The sequence below is a fragment of the Protopterus annectens genome, chromosome 16.part0 (assembly GCF_019279795.1).
Source record: "Protopterus annectens isolate FY-2018-M chromosome 16.part0, PAN1.0, whole genome shotgun sequence".
NCBI lineage: Eukaryota > Metazoa > Chordata > Ceratodontiformes > Protopteridae > Protopterus > Protopterus annectens.
Window position 1 is genome coordinate 313,390,777 of NC_056750.1, and position 27,714 is coordinate 313,418,490.

Genomic DNA, 27,714 nt, shown 5'->3' on the forward strand with positions numbered 1-27,714 from the left:
CACACACACACAAACACAAGTGTGCCACGCCACTTTTGCGTTTTGGTGCCAAGACAGTCAGTCACCTTCAAAAGTATAAAACAACAACCTACCTTCTCTCTTCTAATACCAACACCATACGCACCACCTCCAGTCCTTCCACCACTCACCACACGAAACACGATGGTTTGGTTTGCAATTGCTCCATCCTGAGCATGAAATCATCAAATATTGACTTTTCCACCAATGTCCACCGCAGTCTTCTTCCATCAAGTTGCAACGTACTACGCGAACGCGAATAACGCGATTACTTGGGAGTTTGAGGCTTGTAGAGTTGTCAATCATGATGTCAGACTCGCGTCAGTCATGTGACTGCCTGCCACGCCATCTCCAGTAACAGTTCTCTACTTCTGAAAAATAACAATGCAGGCTACGTGGAAAATGGAAAAAACAAAAGTAAGTGGAAAAAAAAAAGTGTGTAGCGTATATAGCGCTTAGAAAATCCAGGGGGGTGCAAGTGCACCCCCTTGCACCTGCCTGCGGGTGCCCTTGGCTGGTATATATAATTACCAGGGAGTATGGTGGGTGTGTGGGGCTTGATTCCATGCAAAAAAGTACTTTTACTTTTTGTTGATTTTGATCATTTTAAATTCAATGTAAAATGATCATTCTGTTTGTCTTCACTCTTATCAGTGTTTGTTTTATGAACATAAATATATATTATGCACACAAAACCAGTTTGGCCATATCCGTTTCTCAATGTAGAAATTTAAACATAGCAGCATTTTCATATCTATAAACACAAGGTAGTGCTGTCAGGGAAAAGGACTTTTAGGCTAAGTTATAACATTCATTATACCCCAGAAATCAGTAAGCAAAGTAAATTAAAAAAGAGATCCAATACTAAGAGATTTGGTCTAGCATTGTAAGTGTCATTCTATCTGAATCAAAGTTGTGTGAGCCATTCAGAGGATATCTTTCATGGAATATAAATGACTACTTTATCTATTACTGAAGGCTTGGATGATAAAAGCTTTAAAAGGGTATATGAAACGTTATTGAATTTTACTTCTTGCTTTGTTGCTTTTATATTGTGAAAGTTATAAATTTTCTTTTAATTAAAATGAGCAAATCAGATATTTTTTGGCACATCCCTTGTTAGTTTTCTCAAAGTGCTGCTCAGTATTCAATGAACACTATCCAGTGTACTGGTTTTATCAAAATGGCATTTAAGTATTACATATTTTTCAGCTAGTTTCTAGCTTCTAATTCATTTTATAGAATACATTTTCAACAGGATATTGCTTGTTTATGGACGTTTCCTCTTTGCATATACGGTTTACTATAAGTTGCTTCTCAGAATGAAGAATTTTGTTCATCCTGTTAGGAATGTTAGAATACTGAAACATTCTATTTTCATTTTCAGCTGCATCAATGCTTCTTTATATATGTGTAAACTCAAGGTGTATGTGCATATTATTGGAGAGACTTTCTGAAGCTTAACATAATTTGGGAACATAGCGTATGACACTGTAGAAATGCTACTAATAAATGACCTGCAGCAATACTCTACACAATAGTGGGGTTGCTAGAGAATATTGTTAAAAGGCATGATTAACATAAATCAGTACGTAGATAATACATAATATTATCTATACACACATATTGTAACTTGCTATACACCAAGACTAATAGACTATGAAATGTTCTGTGGTCTGATTGCATAAAAATCTTCACTAACAAAATGCTACTTGTTTCCTTTTTCAGAGTACAAGTTGAATTTTATGTAAATGAGAATACCTTCAAGGAGCGCCTCAAACTGTTCTTTATCAAAAACCAAAGATCAAGTAAGTTATAAAGCATTTCAAAAGCAATTTGTCTTTGCTTGTTGTATTTTTTGTTTTGTTTTTTGTTTTTCAGATTTCCTGTATGACTCTGTAGTGCACTTTTGAGATATATGAAAAAAAGTAGAGATAAATGTTCAATCAAAGGTTTGGAGGGTGGCCTAATGGTTAAGGTGTTTGCCTTGCAAACTCATGGTGCAGGGTTTGAGTCTCACAAGGGATAATTGGCTAGGCTTAAAATGTCTCACAAGGGCAGTTAGCCTAATACTAACCTATGTACCTACAGTCTGTTGATCATTTTACTCCGAAGTAAGGCAGCTCTAACAAGGTATAACAATGTCTTGTGAGGTTTCAATTGGTATTAACAGACCTGGGATGTTATTGCTGTTATTAACACATTCTTTAATGTACCTTATGTTTGCACATTTTGAATGGCATGGAAATACAATAGTGTTAAGTAAACTTACCATAACAGTAGACGTCTAACCAGATCACTTTTATGGTCTCCTAGGCTATATGGGGCATCTTACTAAGGATCAGGTCTGCTGACCAGCTTCCAATGCTTTAGGGGTCTTTCACATGCTCTAGCCGCTGTACATCTCAGCGAGCACTATAAAGTCAGTGACCAGGAAGCCAAAATGTCCGTTTCCTTGCTCAGGAAAGGTAACCTAGAATTCTACCAAATAAAAAATGTAGCAGTAAAAAAATTCTTTATCATGACATAAAAAAATAGGAAAAAAAGCAGGTGAAGAGAGAGAGTGACTACTGCAACAGTGATATATTTGAACATCTTCTGTTATGCTACGTTTGCTTACATTGTTGCTCTATATCCATCATTATATCACTGTTGCAGTTCCAAGCAATATGAGATGAAAACTAGAGCTTTTATTTATTTATTGTAATTGCTGTCCAGGAAAGTCTGACTAGGCACAGAGTCTCGTTTTCAACAGAGGCCAAGGAAGAAAATCTCCAAATGATACATAATAGATAAAGATTTATACATAGTATATAAAAAGCAACATTTTACAAGTATATACATAGTCTGGTAAATAGAGTAGCAATACCCAGCATTTTACAAGTATATATATAGTCCAGTGATAAAGACATTTTGTAAACGTTTATACATGGTATATAAAAATCATTCAATAGTGTTTTGAAAAGTCTGCACAGTAATGAAATCATTGCTGATAGTACAGTAAGGCACAGATACATATTATTGTTTTGGGCAAAGAAAGATGAGTATAATTCAATACACATACAATATTCAATATATAGACATAAATTTCAGTGGGCCATTAGCACTGTATACTTCAATAAGTCGTTTCATAATAAAGACATAAAATAGACAAAGCTGCAGAAAAACAGCAGCCTTTTATGCTTTTTTTTTTTTTTTGCTAGTCAGCAGATAGTGTAGTAGGCTAAAACCAGATTGCAGAAGGAGAAGGACTAGAAGTGATTGAAATTGCAAAGGGGAAAAGAAGGTTCTAGAGGTGAATGTGAGACGGATAATGTGAGTGAGACGTGTTGGTGGAGATAGCTTACAAAGCAAGAGAGAAGGAAGAAAGATCAGAGTCCAAGAGCTCCTGGAGAATAGTCCTAGCAAAGCCTGCACTGGGACTAGAGAAGAATGTCATTTGTAGTTTAGGTGTAGGCAGATGACCAAGTTGCTACATTTAAAATTGTTTAGAGTCCACCCCATTCCAAAATGCTACAAATGTAACTAGATTCCTGGGAGCAAAGGCTCTGACTTTGGTTGGAAGTGCATTGTTATGCTAAGAATAACAAAAAGGAATAGCATGAGACAACCATTTAGAAATTGTTTGCGTTGATGCTGATTGTCTCTTTTTCTTACCTTCAAAGGAAAAACAGACATTTGATCAGAAGTTATGACAATTTTTGTCTTGTAAGTGTAGCATGTGACTTACCGGTGTACATCTAGAGTTTATAAAATTCTTTCAGCCTCATTTTTAGGTTTTGGAAAGAAAATAGAGAGGTGAATCGTTTAGTTCAATGTAAACTCTAAAACAACCTTATGCATAAAGGAAGGATTTGTTTTCTAAACCTCCTATCTGTGACAAATGTGTTTCAAGTTCAGAGCTTCAAATCAGCCTCCTTAGTAGGTCAAAAAGAAGCGGTGTAAGTTTTTCTAATACAAAATTGAGATTCCAAGAAGGAGACGCCTGTCTTCTAGGTGGTCAGATATGTAAAACTCCTTTTAAAAACCATCTCACTTTAAGATAAGGTAGAAAGGAGGAATCTAAAGGTAAACAAGCAGAGATGTCTGAGCGATGAGTCTTAATATAAGACCACGAAAGGCTAGAGGATAATAACTCACACAAATGTTGTTTAACCAAAGGAGTCTGATCAATAAAAGAGCCCTGGTTCATGTCTTGGCACCAAGTAGAAAATTATTTTCCACTTACCCATCTATGATTTTCAAGTGGAAGGTTTCTTTGACTCCTTTATTATCTGCTGCATGTTCTCAGAAAAAAGTGACCAAACGGTATTAATATTCTATTATCCAGGCAGTCAGTTGAAGAAGGTAAAGACTGGGGTGTATCAAACAACCCCTGTCCTGTGTGAGTAAGTCCATTCTTTGAGGAAGCCTATAATTGCCCTTGGACTTGTTTAAAAGAACGGTGAACCACTGTTGTCTGGGTCAAAGGAAGGTTACCATAATTATCTTTGGGGAGTCCTTCTGTATCTTTAGAAGACTCCTGGGTATGAGAGGAAGGGAGGGCATATAGGAACATTCCCATCCACTGGAATGAATAGATGTCTGTTTTCCAGGCCCATGTGCAAGGAGTACTGGAATAGCATTTTCTTATCTTTCTGTTTTGGCTGTTACCAAACATCTGCTTGAGGAGTGCCCCACAAACATAAATTCACTCCTGGAAGACCCCCAGGAGCAACTTCCATTCATGAGGATCTGTCCTTGTCCTGCTCAGCTTGTCTGCAGTAAAGTTGCTGAAATGAAATGTAGGAAGTCTGGGAAAACATATTGTGCTGAGTCACTTGATCCTAAGCTTTCATAGTTAGACAGCAAAGGGGGTAGAGCTTGCTTCTTTTGTTTATGTACCACATTACTGTGGTGTTGTTTCTGATTACTAACAGAGAGCCTGAAGACCAAAGAGGATTCAGAGATTTGACAGAATTTACTGAGATGGCTTTTTCTGACATTTATATGCCATGCTTTTCCCATAAGCCCTGGACGTTCATCTCCTTTGAACACAGCTCCCCAGGCAAAGTGTGATGCATTTGTGGTTACAGACTGAGAAGTGGCTGTAAGGGAAGGGGGAGACCTTGTTTGAGATGTAGATAATTCACCCACCAGAGTAGCCCTTTTTCACAAACACCTGCAGTGAGATCTGAAATGAAAGGGGGTGCTGGTGTTGGGTCCAAACTGATTTGATAAACCATTGAACTTTCCTTATATGAGATCTGGTCAAAGGAAGCATGATAATAGCAGAGGCTAGGAAACCTAGAACTCTTGAGATATTCTCAGGAGGATATTTGAGTCTGGTTGAAAATATCAGAAACTGCTCCTTGTAAAATTCCACTCTTTACTGAGGAAGAAAGGCCATCTTAAAGGGTGTATCCAGTAGTCATCCCACAAACACTGTTCTAACAGATGAAGTAAGAGAAGCTTTCTGTATGTTTACCTGAAAATCCAGGCTGAGAAAAAAGATTCTTAATAACTTGTGAAAGAATATGTAAAAATAATGTAATCACCTAAATTTGCGAAAATGTGAATGCCTTGTAACCTGCAAGGGGTTATTATGGGAGCCAAGAACTTTGCAAGCACTCTTGGAGCTATTGATAAAGGAAAAGGTACAAAAGTAAAAATGTAAAAAGCATCTGAAATCTTTGCAAAATGGAATAAAACGATAAGCATCTTTTAAATCCAGAGTTACTAGAAAACTAGGAGGTGGAATGAGAAGTAACACAGATTGTAGACAGAGTATTTCAAATTTTGTAATTTTGCTGTGAAGGTTTAGAAAAGAGGTCTAGGACAGACCTCTAGGTTCCTTCTTTCTTTGGCATCAGAATGATTATTGAATAAAAACCGCTCCCTATTTGATCATGGAGGAGCAGGTTCAACTCCCCCCCCTCCCGAGACAGCATCAGATCTGGAATACGGAGGTTTGACTGGATGGATGCAGAGGGCTCCTTAAAAATAGTACGGGAATCCCACTGACTGCTAAATCGTTTCAGAATAATTCTCCTTACCCAAATGTCTAAAGTTATCCGTTGCCTCACAGGATTATGGATTAGATTTACAGGATTGCTAGAGTGGGAAGGGGATGATGCTTGAGGGGGCATATATTCAGTCTGATTTCTTAAACTGTACTTTGTTTTGGGATGACCTTCCTTCCTCTCCTCACTGAGCCCCCCTGCCATTGCTCTTTGAAATTTTGTTTGCTTGTGTTTTGCTGGGAACACATATTCTTTTTCCTGAAAAAGGAACCTGAATTGGAAGAAAAGTTTCTTTTATATTTTGCCAAGAAGGGTTGAAAAATATTCCACTTTCATCAAACCTTTTATGGACCTTAGCAGAGGAAAAACAAAATAAGAGCTTTTTATCAAGGGAAGAAATCTGAGGATATAGCCAGACAAATCATCTGAGCAACGACCCAGTGGCAGCTGCTCTAGATAGATAAAGCATCAGCAGTGTCATAAGCATATTTTAGATAATGTTTGGTTACTTGAGATGCAAAGCATAAAAATGAATTCAAGAGATGCCTTAGTCTCTGCAGAAGGAAGGTGAACAATTAACTATCTCACATTGTCGAAGGAAGCTAACAAAAACTTTCTTCCCAAACCTATCAGAGGCATTCTCCAGCTTGTCAGAAGGAATAAGGTAGCAGCTCAAGCTGATTCTGAGAGAGAAATCATTGTGGGATCTGACATGGGGTTAGAAAAAAAGATGTTGTGGGATGGGGGCACCATAAATAACTTATAGTTTTTGGGAGGAGTTGCTTGACCCTCAGGCAAATTGCTAGCAGCAAAAAAAATCCTCTAAACCTGGTAACATAAGAGGAACAGTTGCAGGTTGAGGATAGTCTACATGTGTAACAAATCATAATATCTTTGATGATATTCTAGAATTTCCTTTTATTTACACTGTAACAAGGCCTTCATTCTGGTAATAGTATCAGAAAAAAAAGAAAAAAAACTCTTCAGGAGGGTAATCTGAAGAATAACTTTCCTCAAAGACAGGTTCCACAAAAACTTTATTGTTTTGGTAGAATTAGTGCAGGCTACGTACAAGGACCCAGTGACTCAAGTCCAAACAGTGTTCAGCCTCACAGAGGGGTTCCCAGTGGGACTCGGTGTACACCAGGGTTCAGTTCTGAGCCCACTACTGTTCATACTGGTGATGGACTACATTAGCAAACAGGTCAGAGGGGACAGATCAACAAAGCTGCTGTATGCAGATGGTGTGGCAGTACAGACAGACTCTGAGCTAGAACTTCAGCAAAGGATAGGAGAATGGAATGCAAATCTGAAGGCACATGGGATGAAACTAAGCACAGATAAGACAGTGGTAATGTCAGCAAATTGGTGAAATCAGAAGAAGATGAGAATAGAGATAGAAGGAAAGACAGTGGAACAGGTAAACAGCTTCAAGTATCTGAGAGGGATGGTTGAGGAGCAGGGTAGTATGAATGAAGAGGTCAAAGCTAGTATCAGAGAGGCTGCAGCCAACTGGCATCAGGTGTAGGCTATGACAGAAGAATGCCAAAGAAGCTGAAAAGTAAGGTGTACAAGACAGTTGTGTGAGCAGTACTACTGTATGGTACAGATACCTGGGCAGTAAAGGCAGAACAATTGAAAAAGCTAGATGTGATGGAAATGAAGTGCCTGAGAAAGGTGGTAGGATGCACACTGTGGGACAGATGAAGAAATGAGGACATAAGAGCAGAAGCCAAAGTAGCTCTAATTGCAGAAAAGATCAACAAGAACAGATTACGGTGGTTTGGGCACATGTGTAGAAAAGACAATCTGGTGAGGAAGATTTGGGACAGACAGGAAGAAGGTAAGAGGAAGCAAGGACATCCAGCAAAGAGGTGGATGGATTGTGTGAAAGAAGATTTGTGACAATCAGGCATGAGTGTTGAAGAAGGCAGGAGTGTGACACTGAATCCAGAGAGTTGGCGACAGTTAACATGATACCCCGACCCCATGTTGAAAAAAATGAAAAAAGGGGCTGATGATGATGAGGTTCCACATTTTGTCACTTTATTTCTAAATCCTGTCAATCAGACTAGAAACCAGAATCTGAGGTAGAGGAAAATCTTTTCCTTTTTAACTTGGGGAAGACTCAGCATGTAAAGACTGAATGCTGCAAACAAATCTTTAGCAAAGTCCAGCAAATTCTCCTTATTTGCATTAGGAGAAGATAAATATCCACCCATATGTTTCCTTTTCTTGGGAGACTATCCAGAAAAAAAATGGCTTGAGGAATGGTTTGTTTTCTAGGAAAGAAGATCCTCAGAGCAGCTTAGCATAGGAGGATGACCTGGTCCCTTCTCTGCTGCCAGCAAGAGTGGTTCTCCCTTACCTGACAAAGGTAACTGAACAGCTGTAGAGGACATGCCTGCCTCCTGGTCCTTAGTGGCTTCCTGAGCAGCAGCACCACAGGGACTAAAAAAAAGAAAAAGAGATGAGTGGTGCATGTAACAACAAATGGTGACAGAGTTATCCATCAGTGACTCAGGTGATGGGAAAACTGGAGTCAAGACCGAAGTCCCCCATCAGTTTTTCTCTTCTTGTGATTTGGGGATGGAATGTTCAAATTACAAATATCCAGGTCCATGTCCTAATCTCAAAAGGTGTTTGACGAGCAGTTAGCAGACTTTAAAAAGTTGGTCTTACCTTCCATAGGTTCATAGGTTCATAGGTTCATACTAGGCTATCTGCCCGAGGGCATTTACAAGCCTAGCCCATCGTTTTGTGGCTTACGCCACCCCTTTAGTATGGGGAACTATACCCATTATTTTGCTGTGCCTCTGTCAAGCAGTGATACTGAGGTAATCCCTGGGGTATATCTGCGATCTCCCATCCATTGGTCAAGATTTCTCTTGAACAAGGCCAGCGAGGTGCTCTGCCTCACATGTACCGGGATTTTGTTCCACAGCATAGGGAGTCTTTGGGTGATGAATCTATCCCTCCAGCACGTCCTATTAATAGCCGTGTCAAGGTTTAAGTCTCCCGCCCTTGTGGCTCTGATGGATCTAGATTTTTTGAGGTGAAGCATATTCATCAAATCTGGGTTTGACATGGCCTTGTATGTTAGGCAAAGGTCACCTCTGAGCAAGCGGTGGCGACTGAATAGAGCTGGAGTTCTTTCAGTCGGGCAGCATAGGACAGATTTTTGAGACCCTTTATCCTTTTGGTGAGGAACTTTTGTGGCCTCTCCAGCTGCTGCAAGTGTCGGGTCAGATACATTCCGAATGGGGCATTGTACTCAATCATTGGTCTGATGAGTGATGAGTAAAGGGAGACTATGACCTCCCTTGATCTAGATGAGAATCCCTTCATGATGATAAGGTGGGCAATGTAGAAGGTCTTCCTAACTACTTTAGCTACATGGGTGTCGAATGACAGACTACTATCAACCTGGGTCCCCAGGTCCCTGATAACTTCTTCTGTGCTCAGTGGATTGCCACCTATTTGATAGCTAGGGGTAACCTTGTTTGTCCCGAAGGGTATGACTATGCATTTTTTGGCATTTAACTTTAGGCCGTGGCTCTGGCACCAGTTATCCGTTTCTGTGAGACCCTTCTGAAGGATATCTGTGTCAGATGTGTTTTCTACTATGGCGCCCAGTTTGCAGTCATCTGCAAACTTTGTCAGCCATAACCCTCCTGTGTTTGCTTGTACTTCAGAAAAGTAGATGCCAAACAGGAGTGGGCCCAGGACTGAAAAGTTAAGGTCAGAATTATTTATTTATTTATTTATTTATTTTAATGATAACCATCAAACATACTTGTTACAGTCCCTAAAAGCACTTTGTAACAAAAAAAAGAATGCATTTAAATTGGTTAATTTTAAGGGAATTCCTACATGGATCCAGCAACACCAATCTAAAGATAAAGATGTCTGACAGGTGACTAGTGGATCCTTGAAGGGTTGTTCTTACCTCCTAACAGAAAGGTTAAGTGCTAATATAAAAACTCTTAGTGGCAACCACAAAACACACTAACCCCAGTCAATAACAACAGTTTTTGATTGAAAACTAATTCTTTACCTCACAAAATATGATAAATAATATGGGAATCACAACAGGGACTCAGGATCATCTAACTACTGAAAAGGTGTCTGATAAGCAGGTAGCAGAGCTTAGGATCATCGGTAAATGAAAACCTCCAAAACCTCAAATCATAGCTAATAGCACCAAGTTTTGACCAAAAAGTAAAACTTTCTCTCACAAAAATCGAATATTTAAAAGACATTACCCAGAGGGAACTATTACAAAAAAAAAAAAAAAATACAGATTTTTTTTTTTGACAACAACTAAAACATCACTTCCAGTCTGTAGCTGATATTTTTGACAGATAGGAACAACCCATAAAAGATTAAGTTCAAGGTATTCCCTGACAGGCTATTTATCTGCCTTGGTAAAGTGCCTGCCAACTATAAATCATTCAAACTTACAAGAAGGAATGCAATTTGAAAGCAAGAAAGTTCTGAAGTTTCGGGACCCTAGCCACTGACATTATACTACTGTCCTCAAACAGTTCATGGACTACAGCTTGTTAAGGTGCCATAATGATTTCAAAGCTGTCTGACTGGCTGATCTTTGACATGCCATATAGCTTAGGCTACTCCAACAATTTCATGATGAACATCAGATTTGCACCTCTAGATAAGTTCATAAAACAGTCGGGTATACAGCTACGGCCTGTGTAAAAACTCAACTGCAGAAGCAATGAATGCCTTTTTGATTTGTTGAATTTTTTTGTTTGCATATTTTTTTTTTCCACTTTTTTCTTTCTTCTGTCCTTCGTGGCTACTGGCTTGGCATTCTTGTACTTGTCCATGCCAGGTCTACCAGCTGTCTTCTTGCCCCTACAGATGTTATCCAGTATGATGGTGCTAGCCATGGAACTAAGCATCTGGTGGCTCAGCATGTCCAAGCATCCATCTGGGGTGGGGGGGATTTTTTGCTTTATGACCTATCGGTTCCCCCTCCCTTGCATTCCCAGAAAAACCTGAGGTACAGGTGTGCAATGGAGATACGAGGCATATTGCCCCACCTTTGCAGCAGTTCAGCCACATATCCACCCTATAGCCCTGGTTAGGCACACTTACCATATGCCAACCCTAGCCTCCACCAGGGATCATTACAGGTAAAATGCCCACAAGACCACCCATATAGCCCAGGATGGCAACACCCATCCCTCTCTGCAGCTTCCTTCAGTCACCAGAACAGCAAATTGAACCTAGGGCACCTGGGTTAAAGTCAGGGTATTTATCCCTCTATGCCACTGGTGTGGTGCATGTCTTTTTGATTTAACATATTGTGATCATTATATCCTTACTATGTGTTCCTTTATTCATGAATTGCATGCATTCATAGACCCCTGATAAATGGGAAATTCAATATGTAATTTTGGATTGTGCAGCACTACAGCAGGTGAATTTTCATCTCACAGCAAGAGGTTCTCTGGTTCGATTCTCATCTGGGATACCTTCTGTGAGGAGTCTACATGTCCTCCTTACATTTGTGTGGGTTTCCTTTATCTGCTCTGGTCTCCTCCCACATTACAAAGACATGCGTCTGGAGTGTCTCTCCACAGGCCTGTGCTGAAAATTGGCTTTGTTCCAAGTCGGACTTTCCTGGTAAATAAATGTTAAATAAATAAAGTATTTTTTGCATAACTTTTACAGTAGAAGGAGAAGGATGCCTATAACTACAGCAGCTAATTCCAAAGTTGCTGTATTTGAAGGAAAGCAGATATTCTACCTTGTTGCAAGTTTCAGTGAAAAACTGAATTAAATGAATCATAAGAATATGTGCTCATGAAAAAGAGAATGCCCATTCCTCATTACTAATTATACTCATTCATTTACAAAACTACTGGATTATAGCAATATAGTAGCTCACCAGCATAATATATTTTCAATAAAAATATGGAATTTACTAAGAAACCTGTATTATTGACAGCTGTAGAAGAGCAGGGATTACAATACGACAAGGAACTAACAATGCACTCAAAGTGGTGATCAGTTAATAATCGGATGTAATATTTTATATCATCAGTTTATACTGCTCCATTTAATATTATATCCCTATAACATACATAATTAGTTTAAATAATGAAACATGTTTGAGATTAAATCTACATCTACAATGATGAAGGGATAGTTGTAAGGATGGACAACCAACCAGCCAAGCCATATTGTAATAAAATGTTATCCATGCTTGCGTGGATATATTATAATCCATTGTTTTGCAACTACAAATAATAATTTTATATGTATACTTTTAGGATTGAGAAAAGAAAGCGAAAGCTATATATATAAATATATATATATATATATATATATATATATATATATATATATATACACACACACACACACATATATATATACATACATACACACACACACACACACACACACACACACACACACACACACATACACACACATACACATATATAATTAAAAGAAACACTGAATAAGTCATCTTGGCTGCTGTGTATATGTAAAAGAAGCATTACTTACATTATTCCTTATTATGTGTTGTTATATTCATTAAGAAGTCTGATATTCTCATATTCTTCACATCAGATTACTTTTGCTTTTATTCAGGTTACGATATCTGTGTATGTTACAGAATATAGTGCTGTTTGTTTATAAAGTGGAATTCATTTCTTTGAAATGTAACCAAGCATTAAACATGTACCTGGCCATCACGTTAAAGAACTCATCAACTCTAGCAATTTGTCTGAGTTTTTGCATCTGGATGAACATTATATATTGTCAGGAGTTTTAGAAGTGAACAGATATATTCATTTAGATTTGTTTCTTCTATCTGAAGTGTAGAAATCTAATAGAACAAATTATTGTTCATTTATCAAAGAATTCACATATTTTGTCTTTTGCTGTAAAAACTGATAAGCCTACGGTACTTAATCATTTTAAAGAAATGATGATCTAATCTCAGTCCCAGAAATCGTCTTACTATAGGGAAATTTATCTGAAAACTGGAATTTGTGAATTGAGAGATTTGATTTTTCTATTTAGAAGAAAACTCAATTATGGCAGTAGAACAAAAGGGCAATAAAAGAAAGTCATATGGTACAAAGGATCATCTGTTGCTAAATAAAGTCATACTGGAGAACTGTAAAAAAGGGAAGATTTAAGTATGGCTTGGATTGACTATAAAAAAGCATTTGATAGTATCCCACAATCATGGATAAAAGACTGCTTAAAATGTTTGACTACATTGCAGTGACCATGAAACAGTAGCAGACCACTTTTGCAATTAAGCCATGATAAAGGACAGATTATTATTCCATGGATAAAAATTCAAAGGGGGATATTCCAGGGTGAATCTATGTCACCGTTGCTATTCTGTCTTGCCATTGACCCATTAAGCTGTTTACTTAACAGCTTTGGCCATGGCTACAATTTGGCTCCTATAAAACAACAAATTGTAAAGATTTCTCATCTTCTCTTTGTTGATGATTGAAAGCTGCATAGTTCATCAGATGAGGAACTGAAAGCACAGTGGCAGGTTGTCAAAACTTTTTTAGATGACATAAAAATGTCATTTGGTCTTGATAAGTATGCAAAAGCAACCTTTAAAGCAGGAAAACTGCAGCATCAAGAAGACATCAATTAGGGACAAGAATGTGATATAATAAGAACTTGAGCAAGAGGGAGTATATAATTATTTGAGAATTGATGAGGATCAACAATAAAAAATGATCAAATGTGAATAAAACTTAGGAATATTTTAGAAGACTTAAATTAATCCTGAAAACAGCGTTGACATCTAGGAACAAAATTCAAGATATAAACCAATTTGCTTTTCCTGTCTTAACTTAGAGTTTGAGAGTGATTGACTGGCACCAAAACATATTGGATAGATTAGATAGGAAAACAAGAAGGATGCTTCAAGCTCATCAAATGATTTATAAAAATCAATGCATACCAAGATTATATATTCCCTGTTCCGAAGGGGGGTATGAGCCTCCTTGAGATTGATTATATGTATAGATCAGCAATCATGGGGCTCCACACATATCTTCTGACCTCACAAGACCCACATGTAGTGAAAGTTTTGAAACATGAGGAGAATAAATCTAAGATGACTTCTCTGCTTAATCTAGCAGACGCTTAGCATCAAGCAGGAATGGAAATCAAACCAGAAGTAGATAAAAATCAGGCAGCAACTGAATGTGCCAAAAAACAAAAAGAATATAAGGTGAAGGATCACACGAGAAGGCAAGAAATGTGGAAAAAGCATAGTATAGAAAACTTCTGGAAGAACCTAATGTTGATCAGGAACGAAAACAGGAATGGTTAAGAGGAGGTGAATTCAAGCCAAGAGATGAATTGTTAATATTGGAGGCTCAAGATAGAGGGCTGCATACAAGATGGTTTATAAAGTCCACTGAACATGTTGGAGAAACAGACAAATGTAGGTTTTGTAAAACCGAACTGAAAACAATTGCACACCTCGTTGCTGGTTGCGACATACTAATGGCGGAAGGACTGTATACTGAAAGGAATAATAATGTGGCGAGACTGTTGCACTGGGGATTGTGCAAGCATTATGGTATTGACGTGACCAAAAAACACTGGAAACATGAGCCACACAGCATCATAGAAAATGAAGAAGTCTACATCACATGGGATCATCCATTACCAACAGTTCAAAAGATAGATGTTAGAAAACCAGATATAGTAGTCCAAGAAAAGAAGACAAGAGTAGCATTGATTATTGAAATGGCCACACCCAGTGACTACAGTGTCTTGCGTACAGAGAGACACAAAGTCATAAAATATCAGGATCTGCATGCAGAAATGAAAGCAATGTGGAAGAAAGATACCCAGACATTTCCAATAGTAGTAGGAGCAACAGGGCTTATAAAAAAGAATTTGCAGTCATATTTAGATATGTTACCAGTACATGTAATCCATATGAACTGCAGAAGGAGTCATTACTTGAACATTGTGGGTGCTGCGAAGAGCACTACTGGATGATATCAAAGATTGAAACAATACTAATGTCATGAACTTTAATCGTACTTTGACTTAGGAATGAGGACCATTCCCTTCATGGTATTAGAAACCCAAAAGTCTTGGAGAAATTAAAAAGAGAGTGAAACATAAAGTGTAAAGACCTCTCATCTTCTCTTTCTCAATGATTTAAAACTGTATAGCTCATCAGATGTGGAATTGAAAGCACAATTGCAAGTAGTCAAAACTTTTTCAGAGTATATAAGAATGTCATTTGGTTTTGACTAATGTGCAAAAGCAACCTTTAAAGCAGGAAAACTGCAGCACCAAGAAAACATCACTTTGGGATAGGAATGTGATATAAAATAATTTGAGCAACAGGGAATGTATAAATATTTTGGTATTGATGAAGGATCAACAATAAAACACGAACAAATGTGAATAAAACTTAGGAATATTTTAGAAGACTTAAATTAATCCTGAAAACAGCGTTAACATCTAGAAACAAAATTCAAGCTATAAACCAATTTGCTTTTTCTGTCCTAACCTACAGTTTTGGAGTGATTGACTGGCCACAAAACATGTTGGATAGATTAGATAGGAAAACAAGAAGGATGCTTCATGCTCACCAAATGATTTACAAAAATCAGTGCATTCCAAGACTATATATTCCCCATTCCAAAGGAGGGATGGGCCTCCTTGAAATGGATTACATGTATAGATCTGCAATCATGGGACTTCATACATATCTGCTGACTTCACAAGACCCAAACATAGTGAAAGTTTTGAAACATGAGGAGAATAAAGCTGAGATGAATTCCCCTCTTAGTCTAACAGAAGCATGTCGACATCAAGCAGGAATGGAAATCAAACCAGAAGCAGATAAAAATCAGGCAGTAACTGAATGTGCTAAAAAACAAAAGAAAGAATATAAGGTGAAGGATAGGATGAGAAGGCAAGAAATGTGGAAAATGCATAAATACAGTTGCAAGTATAGAAAACTTCTTGCAGAACCTCATGTTGATCAGGATTGAACACAAGAATGATTAAGGAGAGGAGAATTCAAACCAAGAGATGAAAGGTTAATATTGGTGGCACAAGATAGTGGGCTGCATACACATTGGTTTAGAAAGTCCATTGAACATGTGGAAGAAACAGACAAATGTAGGTTTTGTAAAACAGAACTGGAAAGAATTGCACACCTCATTGCTGGTTGTGGCATACTAATGGCAGAAGGACTGTATACTGAAAGGCATAATAATGTGGCAAGACTGTTGCACTAAGGATTGTGCAAACATCATGGTATTGAAGTAGTTGAAAAACACTGGAAGCCTGAGCCACAAAGCATCACTGTAAATGAAGTCTACATCACATGGGATCACCCATTACCAACAGTTCAAAAGAAAGATGCTAGAAAACTAGGTATAGGTACCCATGAAAAGTAGCAGTGATCATTGAAATGGCCACACCCAGTGACTACAGTGTCTTGCGTACAGAGAGACATAAAGTCATACAATATCAGGATCTGCAGGCAGAAATGAGAGCAATTTGAAAGAAAGATGCCCAGACAGTTGTAGAAGGAGCAATGGGTCTTATAAAAAGGAATCTACAATTGTATTTAGATATGTTACCAATACATCTAACCCCATACGAATTGCAGGAGGAGTCATTACTGGGCACATTGCGGGTGCTACCAAGAGTATTTTTGGCTGACATCAAAATTTGAAACACCAGTAATTTCGTGAACTTTAATTGTACTTTGACTTAGGAATGAGGTCCATTCTCATCATAGTATTAGAAACCCAAAAGATTTGAGAAATTAAAGAACAGAGTAGACCGCCTGAATGAAAACTGAATCAGAAAGATAAAGTGGGTAAGATTGATGGAAATTAATCCCTCCTCAAGTCTTAATGAACACCTTCACATGACACTGAAATATCCACTTTATTTTATATAGTATAGAGAAAGGTAAACCAAAAACTTAAAAAGGTACAGAACTTTCAGAATAATAAAAAAAAAATCCCTCTATTGGTGTATGCACTGGTACCAGGACTGGAAAAGACAGGTTCTCAGAAAATGGAAACAGTCCTGGCACAGGGCTAAGCCAGGAAGAAGGGTGATCCTCAATGTTATGTGGAAGTAGAGTAGTCCCCCTAAAAAAACAAATAAACTGGTAGGCCAAACAGAAGGCATAGAGACAATAGAATGGATTGTTAATGACAATGAGGAAATTATGTATTGTTACTATTACACACAAAAATAATACACAAAAAAATCTATTAAAAACACAGATAGTAACCTAAGGCCCAGAATGTACCAGATCAAGACAAAACATTGCCTAAATGAACAGCATTGGGCCACCTTGAAAAGGAAGTGACAGAGGAAGTGAAACAAGATATAGATAAAAAATAAGAGGTTATTGAAAAGTGAAAAAAAAGAAACACAGACATGGGAAAGAAAAGAGTAGATCTGATATGGTATGATTTGTATTCAAAGAAGAAAGCCAAACTACTTATATAAAAAAATGCAGCTAAAAAAAATTTGAAGAGAAAAATAGACAAAGGCATCTGCATGTGCTTCCAGGTACTAAAACTCTCTTAAATGATTTTTTACTCAACGAATATAAAACAAGGCACTCACAATGCTCAAAATGAGTTTCTAATTAAATGAAATGTCTGAAACTGTGACATATTGACACAAATATTTGAAATAATTAAAAAGTGTTTGAAACAATATCCGATTCGCATAAAATACTCATAAGGCTATAGAATGTTTGCCTCATGCAAGTATTGATTCACCAAATTAGCGGTTTTGTTCTTATTTTATTGACCAAGAACTTCTTCAGAAAATAAATATACATAGCCACGATATTTTTGCTAAGGCATTGGTTATATCCTTTTGTTTTATCACAAAGGGATATAAACAATGCCTTAGCAAAACATTCACAAATATGTGACAATTTAAAAAAAAAAAAATTTTTTTGTACTAGACCAGGTCAACACAACAGGGTTTATTGGAAATTATTATGTTAAACTTGAGTGTTATGAAGCAGAGTGGCAGATTAGGGTTGCAGCTTATCGTAAGCCAGAGTTTAATGAATATATACATTTAAAATGTTTTATTGTAGCAAAAAAGTTATGATTTTTCCAAATTATTTGAGTCATTGGGGAATTTAATTAATTTAATATGGTTTTAAATAAATAATCTCATATATAAAAATTATTGAATGAGTTAAATTTTACAATTAAGGAATGGTGAATGTTTATTGGTTGTACAATATCATGTGATTTTAGGTGTGTTTTTTTTTAAACATGGTAGTTATGTATGATGGTTATTTACTGAAGAAATTCTTGGTCAATAAAATAAGAACAAAAGCGTTAATTTGGTGAATCAGTACTGCCTGAGCAATCGTTCCATAGCTAGTGTTTTATAGTTGAATCGCATAAAATGTATAAAAAAGGGGAAATGACTAATGTTTTTCAGTATGTACTACTATTTCACCTTAACTAAAGCTATTCAAAGTATCTGAAGTATGCAAAGTGTTGGCACATGTGTGCAGCATTGCAGTACAGTTATTTCAGAAAGTACATCCATGCCAAAGAATATTTTGCAAACTGCAGTCTTTCAAGAGTTTATTATGCATTTGAATGTTATTACAAGTATCTGGTGTGTGTGCATCTTCATACATAATTACAAGGGCTATATTTGCATTGTGTTGAAACATAATTTGTTGGCATGGCAGAAGGATTTTGCAAACCAAGTCCACTTTTGTTTGATGATAATATTGCAGAAAATTGAAGAGTGTTTGAGCAAGAGTACAATATTTTCATACAGTCTGCTTTTTCTGACAAAGACTCAAGTGCAAAGGCATGTATTCTCCTTAATTTAGCTGGGTCAGAAGCCGTTGAAAGAGAGCATTCTTCTGTGTATACACCTGTTGCATATGCAAGTGGAGGGGGAATCCGCCATATAGTTGAACCAGCTGAAACCTGGGAAGACCCTGAGTGCTTAAAACATAAATTTAGAGAAACATGTAACCCCCAAATGAATATTGGAAAGGCACTTATTTTACATAAGAGATCAAAAGCCTGGTGAGACTTTTGCAGCATATATAACTGACTTGAGAAATAAGGCTAAAAGATTTTATGATTTAAGAGATGAGCTGATAAAAGACAGCCTTGTGTGTGGTATTAAAGATGATGCAGTGAGAGAGATTTTGCTTCAAGACAGTAATTTAACTTTGAAAAAGGCCATATAGATTTGCCAGATATACAAGCTTACAGAAAAGCACACACACATGCTTGCAAATGAAAAAAGCACACACGCGGCTTCTACTGCTAATGTAGATAGTATGCAGCATGTAGTTAAAACATACAGGTCTAAGGGTGGGGCAGCTTCAGTGAAACTCAGAGCCTTTCTAGCAAAATCCAGAGCATGCTCAGTGAAGCACAAGGGTGAGTCAGCAAAATCAAAGAATGTGCCCCCATTTAGCCTCATAGTCAACTGTCATAATTGTGGTGGCAATCATGAACCTAAAAGAGAAAAGTGCTTAGCTTTTGGTCAGCAGTGCCACAAATGTAAAAAGTAAAATCATTTCAAAAGGTTTTGTAAATCAAAAGAGGCTCATTCTTTTATTAAAAAAGAGCAGTGAAAGAGACAAGTTTATCAATAAGAAAGCTGTGACCCTACTTTTTATGTTGATGGTGTGTCTGTGCTTGATGAAACAGTCAGTGCAATAGATTTTGGGCAAAGAATGAGGTATTTTGTACTGTTTAGATTAATGAAAGACCCGTAGAGCTCAAAGTTGATACTGGTTCAAAGTGCAATGTTATGTCAGCAAAAATGTTTGCTAGAGTAAAAGCTGGTGAGAAGCTTGATTTGGCAAAGTGAGCAAAGCTTGTTGCTTATGATGGTGAAGAAATTCAAACCAAAGGCTCAATAGTGTTTTCATGTTACTCTGCTAGGAACAGCTATGACTTGCAAGTTTACATAGTCAACAGACACATGCAGTCACTATTAGGCCTCAGCGACCATTTGAAAATGGGACTGCTTTCCTTTAATAAGGAAGTCCACCATGTAAGCTTGAAGAATAATGATTCCAGTTTCACCCAGACTATTTTTTTCTGACTATGCTGATATTTTAGAAGATAAGTTAGGCAAACTCTCAGTTGTGCACTCCATGAAGTTGGATTTTGAAGTAAGCGCAGTTATCATACCAGCACGTAAAGTTCCAGTAGCTATGCAGAACAGAGTCAAAGCTGAGCTAAACAGAATGGTGCAGCAAGGAGTAATTTGTATAGTAGAAGAACCAACTGAATGGGTAACCTCCATGGCAATAGCTCATAAGAAAAGCTCAGATGATAGAATATATATTGACCCAAGAGACTCGAACAAAGTACTAAAACAACCTCATCATTCAATGCACACAGTCAAAGAAGTCCCTGCTCTTATGCCCAGTGCCACTGTTTTTTCTGTCTTAGATGTAAAAACTTAGTTTTGGAAAATTTTACTTGACCGTAAATATTCATTGCCAAGTATGTTCAGTACACCATTTTGAAAGTACAGATTTCTGAGAATGCGATTTAGAATAAAGTCAGCCAATGAAGTCTTTCAGCATGTGATGGAGCAAATTTTTTCTGGCTATCCATATGCTATTATAGTAGATGATATTCTTGTAGGAGGCAATGTTGAAGTCGAACATGATAGAATCCTCAAGAAAGTTCTGGAAAGAGCTTATGAAGTGAATCTTAAGTTGAATCCTCTGAAATGCAAATTCAGGCTATGAGAAGTTACTTATGTTGGTTATTTGTTTACCAGTTCAGGCTTATGACCAGATCCTTCCAAGCAAATAGCAATTCTTGAGATGCCAGCTCCAGACAACGTCCAAGCCCTACAACATTTTCTTGACATGTTCAACTATCTAGGCAAGTTAATTCCAGATTTGAGCCAACTTTCAGCACCACTCAGAGAGCTGGCATGCAAAGATATATCCTGGTCAAAACAACACCAAAGAGCACTTGATGTCCTGAATCACAGAATTGCCAGTCCACCCACTTTAAGATAGTATGATGCTCACAAACCAGTAACTCTTTCCTGTGATGCTTTTAAGTTTGGTCTTGCTGCAGTCATTCTTCAAGAGGGTGACCAGTAGCCTATGCACCCAGAACTCTAACCCAAACTGAGATGCAGTATACTCAGATAGTGAATGAACTCTTGGCAATTGTTTGCATGTTTGAAGTTCCATAATTATATTTATGGCCAACCTATTTAAATCGAGACTGACCACCAACCTTTAGTCATTATTTTAAGAAAGCCAATGAACACAGCTCCTGCTAGTTTGCAATGCATGATGCTCAAATTGTAAAAGTACAATTTCAATCTTGTTTACAGAAAAGGCAAACTTCTCTACCTTGGTGATACTTTATCCAGATTTCCCAGAAAGAAACACTGAACAGAATGAAAATGAGAAACCTAATTTTGAAATCATGGAAGTGAGAATTTCTTTATTTCACATATCTTGATAAGCTTAGAACTCAACCAGCTTCAGATCCAATTCTCCAGAAGCTCAACCACTTTATCATTCATGGATGGCCTTCAAAGGAATACTGTTTACCAGTAGACATGCAACAGTATTTTCCTTACAGAGATGAGATTTTGTCTGACAGTGGTAACATCATAAAAGGTCCAAAAGTGATTGTTCCAAAGTCCTCACAACAATAATATATTAAGATCTTGCATCGTAACCACCCAGGAATGTATTCTACCAAAAGAAGGGTGAGAGGACTAGTATTTTGGCCTTCTTTGTCAAAAGATATTGAGAAAGAACTCTCATCTTGTTCTGTTTGTAATGGTACTAAACCTCACCGACAAAAAGAGCCACTTCAGCTGAGCCAGATTCCTGAACTACTTTGGTCGACTGTAGCCACAGACATTTTCGAGTGGAATGGTCAACATTACTTGGTATTAGTAGACTCTTATTCAAATTGGTTTGAGATTGACCTACTTCCTAACCTAATGTCCAGTACTGTCATTACTAATCCAAAGAGATATTTTTCTGTCCATGGTAGTCTATACAGAGCCATTTCTGACAATGTGCATAGTTTACAAGTCAGCAGCTCAAGAAATTTGCTGAAATGTGGGACTTTGTTCATATTACAAGTACTCTCGAATACCCACAGTCAAATGGTTTGGAGGAACATGCAGTTCAATGTGCAAAACAGCTGTTAGAGAAATCAAAACAAGACAATACCGATGTTTTTTTTAAATCCCCTGAACCTCAGAAACATTCCTTGCAATAATCATCATGGTTCACCTGCCCATAGACGTACGTTAAGGCAAACCAGAACCACACTACCAATCAGTAGAAATTTGTTGGTTTCATGTGCTAAGAACAAAAAGGCAGTGAAAGCTCAACTCCTGAAAAAGCATTTGTCCCAGAAGTGCCATTATGATAAGACCAGTAAACTGCTCAATCCATGACAAGAAAGGCAAATAGTGAGGCAGCAAAAGCTTTTGATCGGATTGGATTTGTGAAATGTTTGTGTCAATACCTGAGATCGTACATTGTGGAATTTCAGGGAATGGAATTTAGGCAGAATCAGAAGCATCTATTACCGATGTCCAAACCAGTGTTACAGCATCTTGCTTGTAATAAAGACTATAGTTCTCAAAGTGACTTATCCAGTGTTCCAGTTCCAGGGGACATTCCAACAGATATCCCTGTTCCTGAGAATATCCCTGCGTATCCTAAAGCAGAACATTCACCAGTGACTGTCTCTGTTGCTAAACCCAGTCCTAACTATTACATTACAAGATCAGGTCATATTTCCAGACTTAGTTCTGGATACACGGCAACCTGGACATGAGTGTTCTTTTATTCATTATTGTCTGTATAATTTGCATGCCTATTGAAATGTCATTATCATTGCAAGACAGCTCAGTAAAGAGGAAGGATATAGATCAGAGTGTGTGATAGTTCTTAAAGAAGCTTTCCAGTCAGCAGGCCCGTTCATATAAGTACTGAGCACGTGCAAGCAAGAGTGCCATTTTGAGTGAGCAGCCAGAGTGAAAGCATGCATGTGTGTAGAAGTCAGTCAGTTAGTACATTTAAGGTTCAGGGACAGGTTCATAACCCAGAGACTGCCCATGCTCTGGAATAGACTTTCCATACATGTCAAGCAGAGCACCTCACTGGCCCTCTTCAAGAGAAATCTTGATGAGTGGATGGGAAATAGAAAGTTCACCCCAGGGATCACTCCAGTGGCTCCACTTGATAGAGGCACTGGGAAATAATGTCGGGCAGCACAATGCCAGGGTACTTCTATGGGCTAGGCTTGTAAAGGCTCTAAGGTCATTAGCCTAGTATACACCTATGAACCTATGTTCTTGCTATCCATCCTGATGAGTTTGTTTATAATAAAGTACTTAAATGAACACCAAAGCCTCATTGCCTTATTCAGATATACAAGACAAGTGACAATAGGTATTAACACGTTTACATAAAGATTTAACCTTGGGTAAAAAGTACTTTTATGAACATCCTTGATGGACACAAACCTGCTTAGCAACAGGAAAAATGGTGTATAACACAGTGCATACCAAGATTCAATATCCCTCACTCTGAAGGCGCATAGGTCTTCTCGAAACAGACTGTGTGTATAAGTCTGCAATCATGGGACAGTATGCATATTTCCTGAGCTCATCAGATCCAAACAAAGTGAAGTCCTAAAGCACAAAGAGAAGAAATATCAGATGCTTAGCTTAGCAAAAACATTTCAGTAAGTTGTAGAAATTAAATCAACCCAGACATAGAAGAGAATCAGGCAGCAACTGGCAGAAATAATGCAAATGACCAAAAGAAAATTGGATCGCTGACAAATCTAGTGTCACACATATATTAAACTCCTAGAACAACAACATGCGGATTGATATTTGATGCAGGAAGGGTTAAGGAAAGACAAATTGAAACCAAAAGATGAAAGGCTAATGACGGTGTCCCAAGATAATGGGCTACGCACACTTCGGTTTACAAAGTCTTTTGAAACAATGGGTGAAACAGACAAATGTAGGTTTTGTAAAGCAAATCTAGAAACATTTGCAAATCTCATTGCTTGTTACAATGCACTCATGGCAGAGGGTCTGCTTACTGAATGTCGCAGTAATGTGGCAAGACTGTTTAACTCAGGATTGCACAAACACTGCAATATACAAGTAGCTCAGACACATTGAAAACATAAACCACAAGGCATTATTGATTATGATAAAGTTCAGATAACATGGGACTCGCCCATTATCAATGGTAAGAATACAGATATAAGAAAACCATGTGTACTAATGCATGAAAAAGGACAAAAGTGTCATAAATCATTGAAATTGCTACACCCATTACAGTGTTTTATGTACTGAAAGATACAAAGCAGAAACCAGAGGTGTGTGAAATAAAGATATCCAGCAGTTCCAATGGTAGTAGGATCAATATGATTAATAAAAAAGAATTTAGTAGCATCCATACATATGCAACCAATGCATTGTGGGTGATGAGAAGAACACTCTTAGTTAACATCAATGACTGAAGCCTGAGCCTAAGTCAATACATTTGTTGAGAGATTATTCTCCTTGATCTGGTGGCTCTCTACAGTAGGTTTGAGGACCAAAAAAAAAAAAAAAACAGTTACCCAGTCTGTAGGGTTACCACCTGTCCCACTTTGCGAGGGACAATCCCTCTTTGGGCAGTTGTGTCCTGCAAAAATATTGTAAGAATGGCAACTGTCCTGAAATATTAGGGCAAAATTATTTCCTATGTTTTATGTAATAGTTGCATAAAACAGTTATTCTGTATCTGAAACACCTAAATGTTATAAGAAACAGAATAGGCAACTAAAATGCTACAATAATAAGCTTTTATTTATGCAAAAAAGTGAAGTTCTGTCCCTTGTACTGGCCATGGGTATGTTTTGGCCTGCAAAATCTGATGTTTGTACCACAATTGTCCCACTTTGGCCATCTGAAAAGGTGGCAACCCTACCAGTCTGGCATTCCTCCCCTGTCAGCAACTGTAAGAATTAAGTACCTTAGGGGGATTTGCACTTCCTGTGTGAAATAAAAGTAGAAGGGCAAGTTCAGAGACTTAAGTGGGTATCAGTTGGGAAGAATAAGATGTACAGTAGCTTCAATTTTAGTAAACAGCAAAACAAACCACAACAATAAACTGAACTTTATAAAAAAGATATATATATATATATATATATATATATATATATATATATATATATATATATATATATATATATATATATATATATATATATATATATCTTCTTCTTCTTCTTTTGGCTTTTCCCAGTTAGGGGTCGCCACAGCAGATCATCTGTCCGCTCATGATTGGAAGTGGAGTTTTACGGTGTCAAGTTGCCAGCCCGGCGCCCAACCTTCCACAGAAGGCACACACATGCATGCACTCACACCTAGGGCCAATTTAGAGTGTCCAATCCACCTGCAGCATGTCCTTGGGATGTAGGAGGAAACCGGAGCACCCAGAGGAAACCCACACAACCACACGGAGGACATGCAGACTCCGCACAGAAGGCACCCCAGCCGAGAATCGAACTGAAGAACCTCTTGCTGTGAGGCGGCAACACTAACTGCTGCACCACCATGGCCGCCTATATATATATATATATATATATATATATATATATATATATATACATTAAACAGAACTATTAGCAAACTGCTACCATGTAAAATGTGACTGACTTTAGTCAACAATGCCTAAAGACTGTCTACATAATTATCAGTAACTAGTGATTACCGTCAAAATTCATTACATTTTACTCACTTATTATGAGGGTGCAAATATAACAAAGCAGCAGTAAAACAAAAGAAATTATTTTGATCAGGCAATTTCAATACAGTCATCTCAGTGAACCAACCAGTTGCATTCCAAACACTGTAAATCAATTTTGTAACTAGAACTAACACAGAAATTACAGTTAACAAGTGAGTATACAAACAGCTCTCTAAGATCCTATTTATGCCACAACTTACTTTCCACGTCCCACAATTACAGGACAGACAGGGAAAAAGTAGAAGAGTGTAGTATAAAATGGCACAAGTGTAGGGGGGGTATGAAAGAACAGAGGATTTGTGAGAAGGACAGAACACTTCCCGTTTAGTGTCACAAGTTAGCAGATTTGGTGAATACAGCCCTTCCCACCTGAGTTATTACACACTAAAAACAATCAGAGAAATTTGCATGAAGGACCACTACAAGAAAATGATGAAAAATATACTTTTTGTCTTGCCACCTCCAAAAGCTGTCTGTAGCAAAATAAGTACTCATTACCAATTTTTTTTAATTTTTTTTTTTTATTATTATTCTCGGTCCATTTGAGGGCTGACTGACATTCCTTTGGAAAGCTAAATCTGTCCCATAATGCACTACGTGAGCACAGATTCTGAGAACAAGTAGTCCTACATTTATTTGTTGTCAGACTTGACTTCCATTCACTTAGAATAGAACACCTGAAAAAAGCTGCTAAGTCTGAGAGCCTACAGATCTTGTGTCATTGACTGGTCTGCTCTGAGGTTTACAAATGTTGTTCATACTTATGTACTACATAGTCTATGAAAGAAGCTTGCAAACATGTCAACAAATTACTGAGAAAAAAAAAAGACTTTTCACAAAGAGCAGTTTTGCAATTTTCAGCTCCTGGCCAAGTTAGTCCTCCCATCTCCCCTCCTTCAGTGGGCTAGAGTCTCACATTTCCAGCTTGGCTAGATTCAACTAATTAGGCAACTTTGCATGACAATGGACATCAAATGGATCACAGTATGGTGTGGCACTAAAACTGTTCCTGCATATGTCTCTTCATTTCTGAATAGTATTTCCCAGGAATTATTTCTAAAAAAAGGCACACACATCACTCTGGAGTTTAGGCCAGTCTACCCATTTCTTAAAACGTGTACAGTAAAATATATGATTTGAATTGCATTCTGGCTGCTCATGTGGTTATCTTTGCATAGTTATTCCGTTATAGCAAAACCTGGACTCTGTTATTTAATGCCAAGCTTTATATAACAATGAAACAGTTCTTGCTTTCTTCTTAACAATGGCCTCTTTCAAGCCTTTGATGTGACCCAGTACTTTCTGCTACTATTGCTATATGTAGTTTGTCAATCTCCTCTCCGGTCCAGCTGGTGAATCTGTGAATCTTGAGGCAATGTTACAACTGCCTCATGTACACAGACAACCCTCTCCTCCTCCCAACAAATTCCAAAACATGTGAGAGATGCAACCATATAGCCAAACTGGAGACTAAGCTCTCTCAACTCGGTACTGGCGTAACCAGTCAGGAGGAGAAGGAAACCACACTCACTACAATTCCAGTCTCACATAGACCTACCACGACAGCAAACCAAACACATAAACAGACAAAAACATACTTGGAGGCTCTAAATAAAAATCTGCCTAAGCAGCAGAGACCTCCAAAGCAGACACCCAAGTAACCACTACCCCAAAACAAAACACGTGCAACACACAGCTCACAAAGCCAGTGTGCCAAACAGTCACAGCCCTTAAGGCTAAACAACACACCTGATACACTTGTAATAGGTGACTCTATCGTCAGGCACACTGACGTCCCACTCACCAGGCTGAACAAGGAGAAGGTCACGGTGAGCTGCC

General features: G+C 37.8%; 1 protein-coding gene across 1 annotated transcript in view; it reads left to right on the forward strand.

The window, feature by feature from the left end:
• LOC122790589 (potassium channel subfamily T member 1) overlaps positions 1 to 27,714 on the forward strand; it is a 1,237,971-nt gene that overhangs the window by 76,552 nt on the left and 1,133,705 nt on the right. Inside the window, exon 2 of the mRNA XM_044058115.1 lies at positions 1,747 to 1,826. Within this exon, the coding sequence (XP_043914050.1) occupies positions 1,747 to 1,826 (80 nt within the window). The remainder of the gene's footprint in view (positions 1 to 1,746; positions 1,827 to 27,714) is intronic.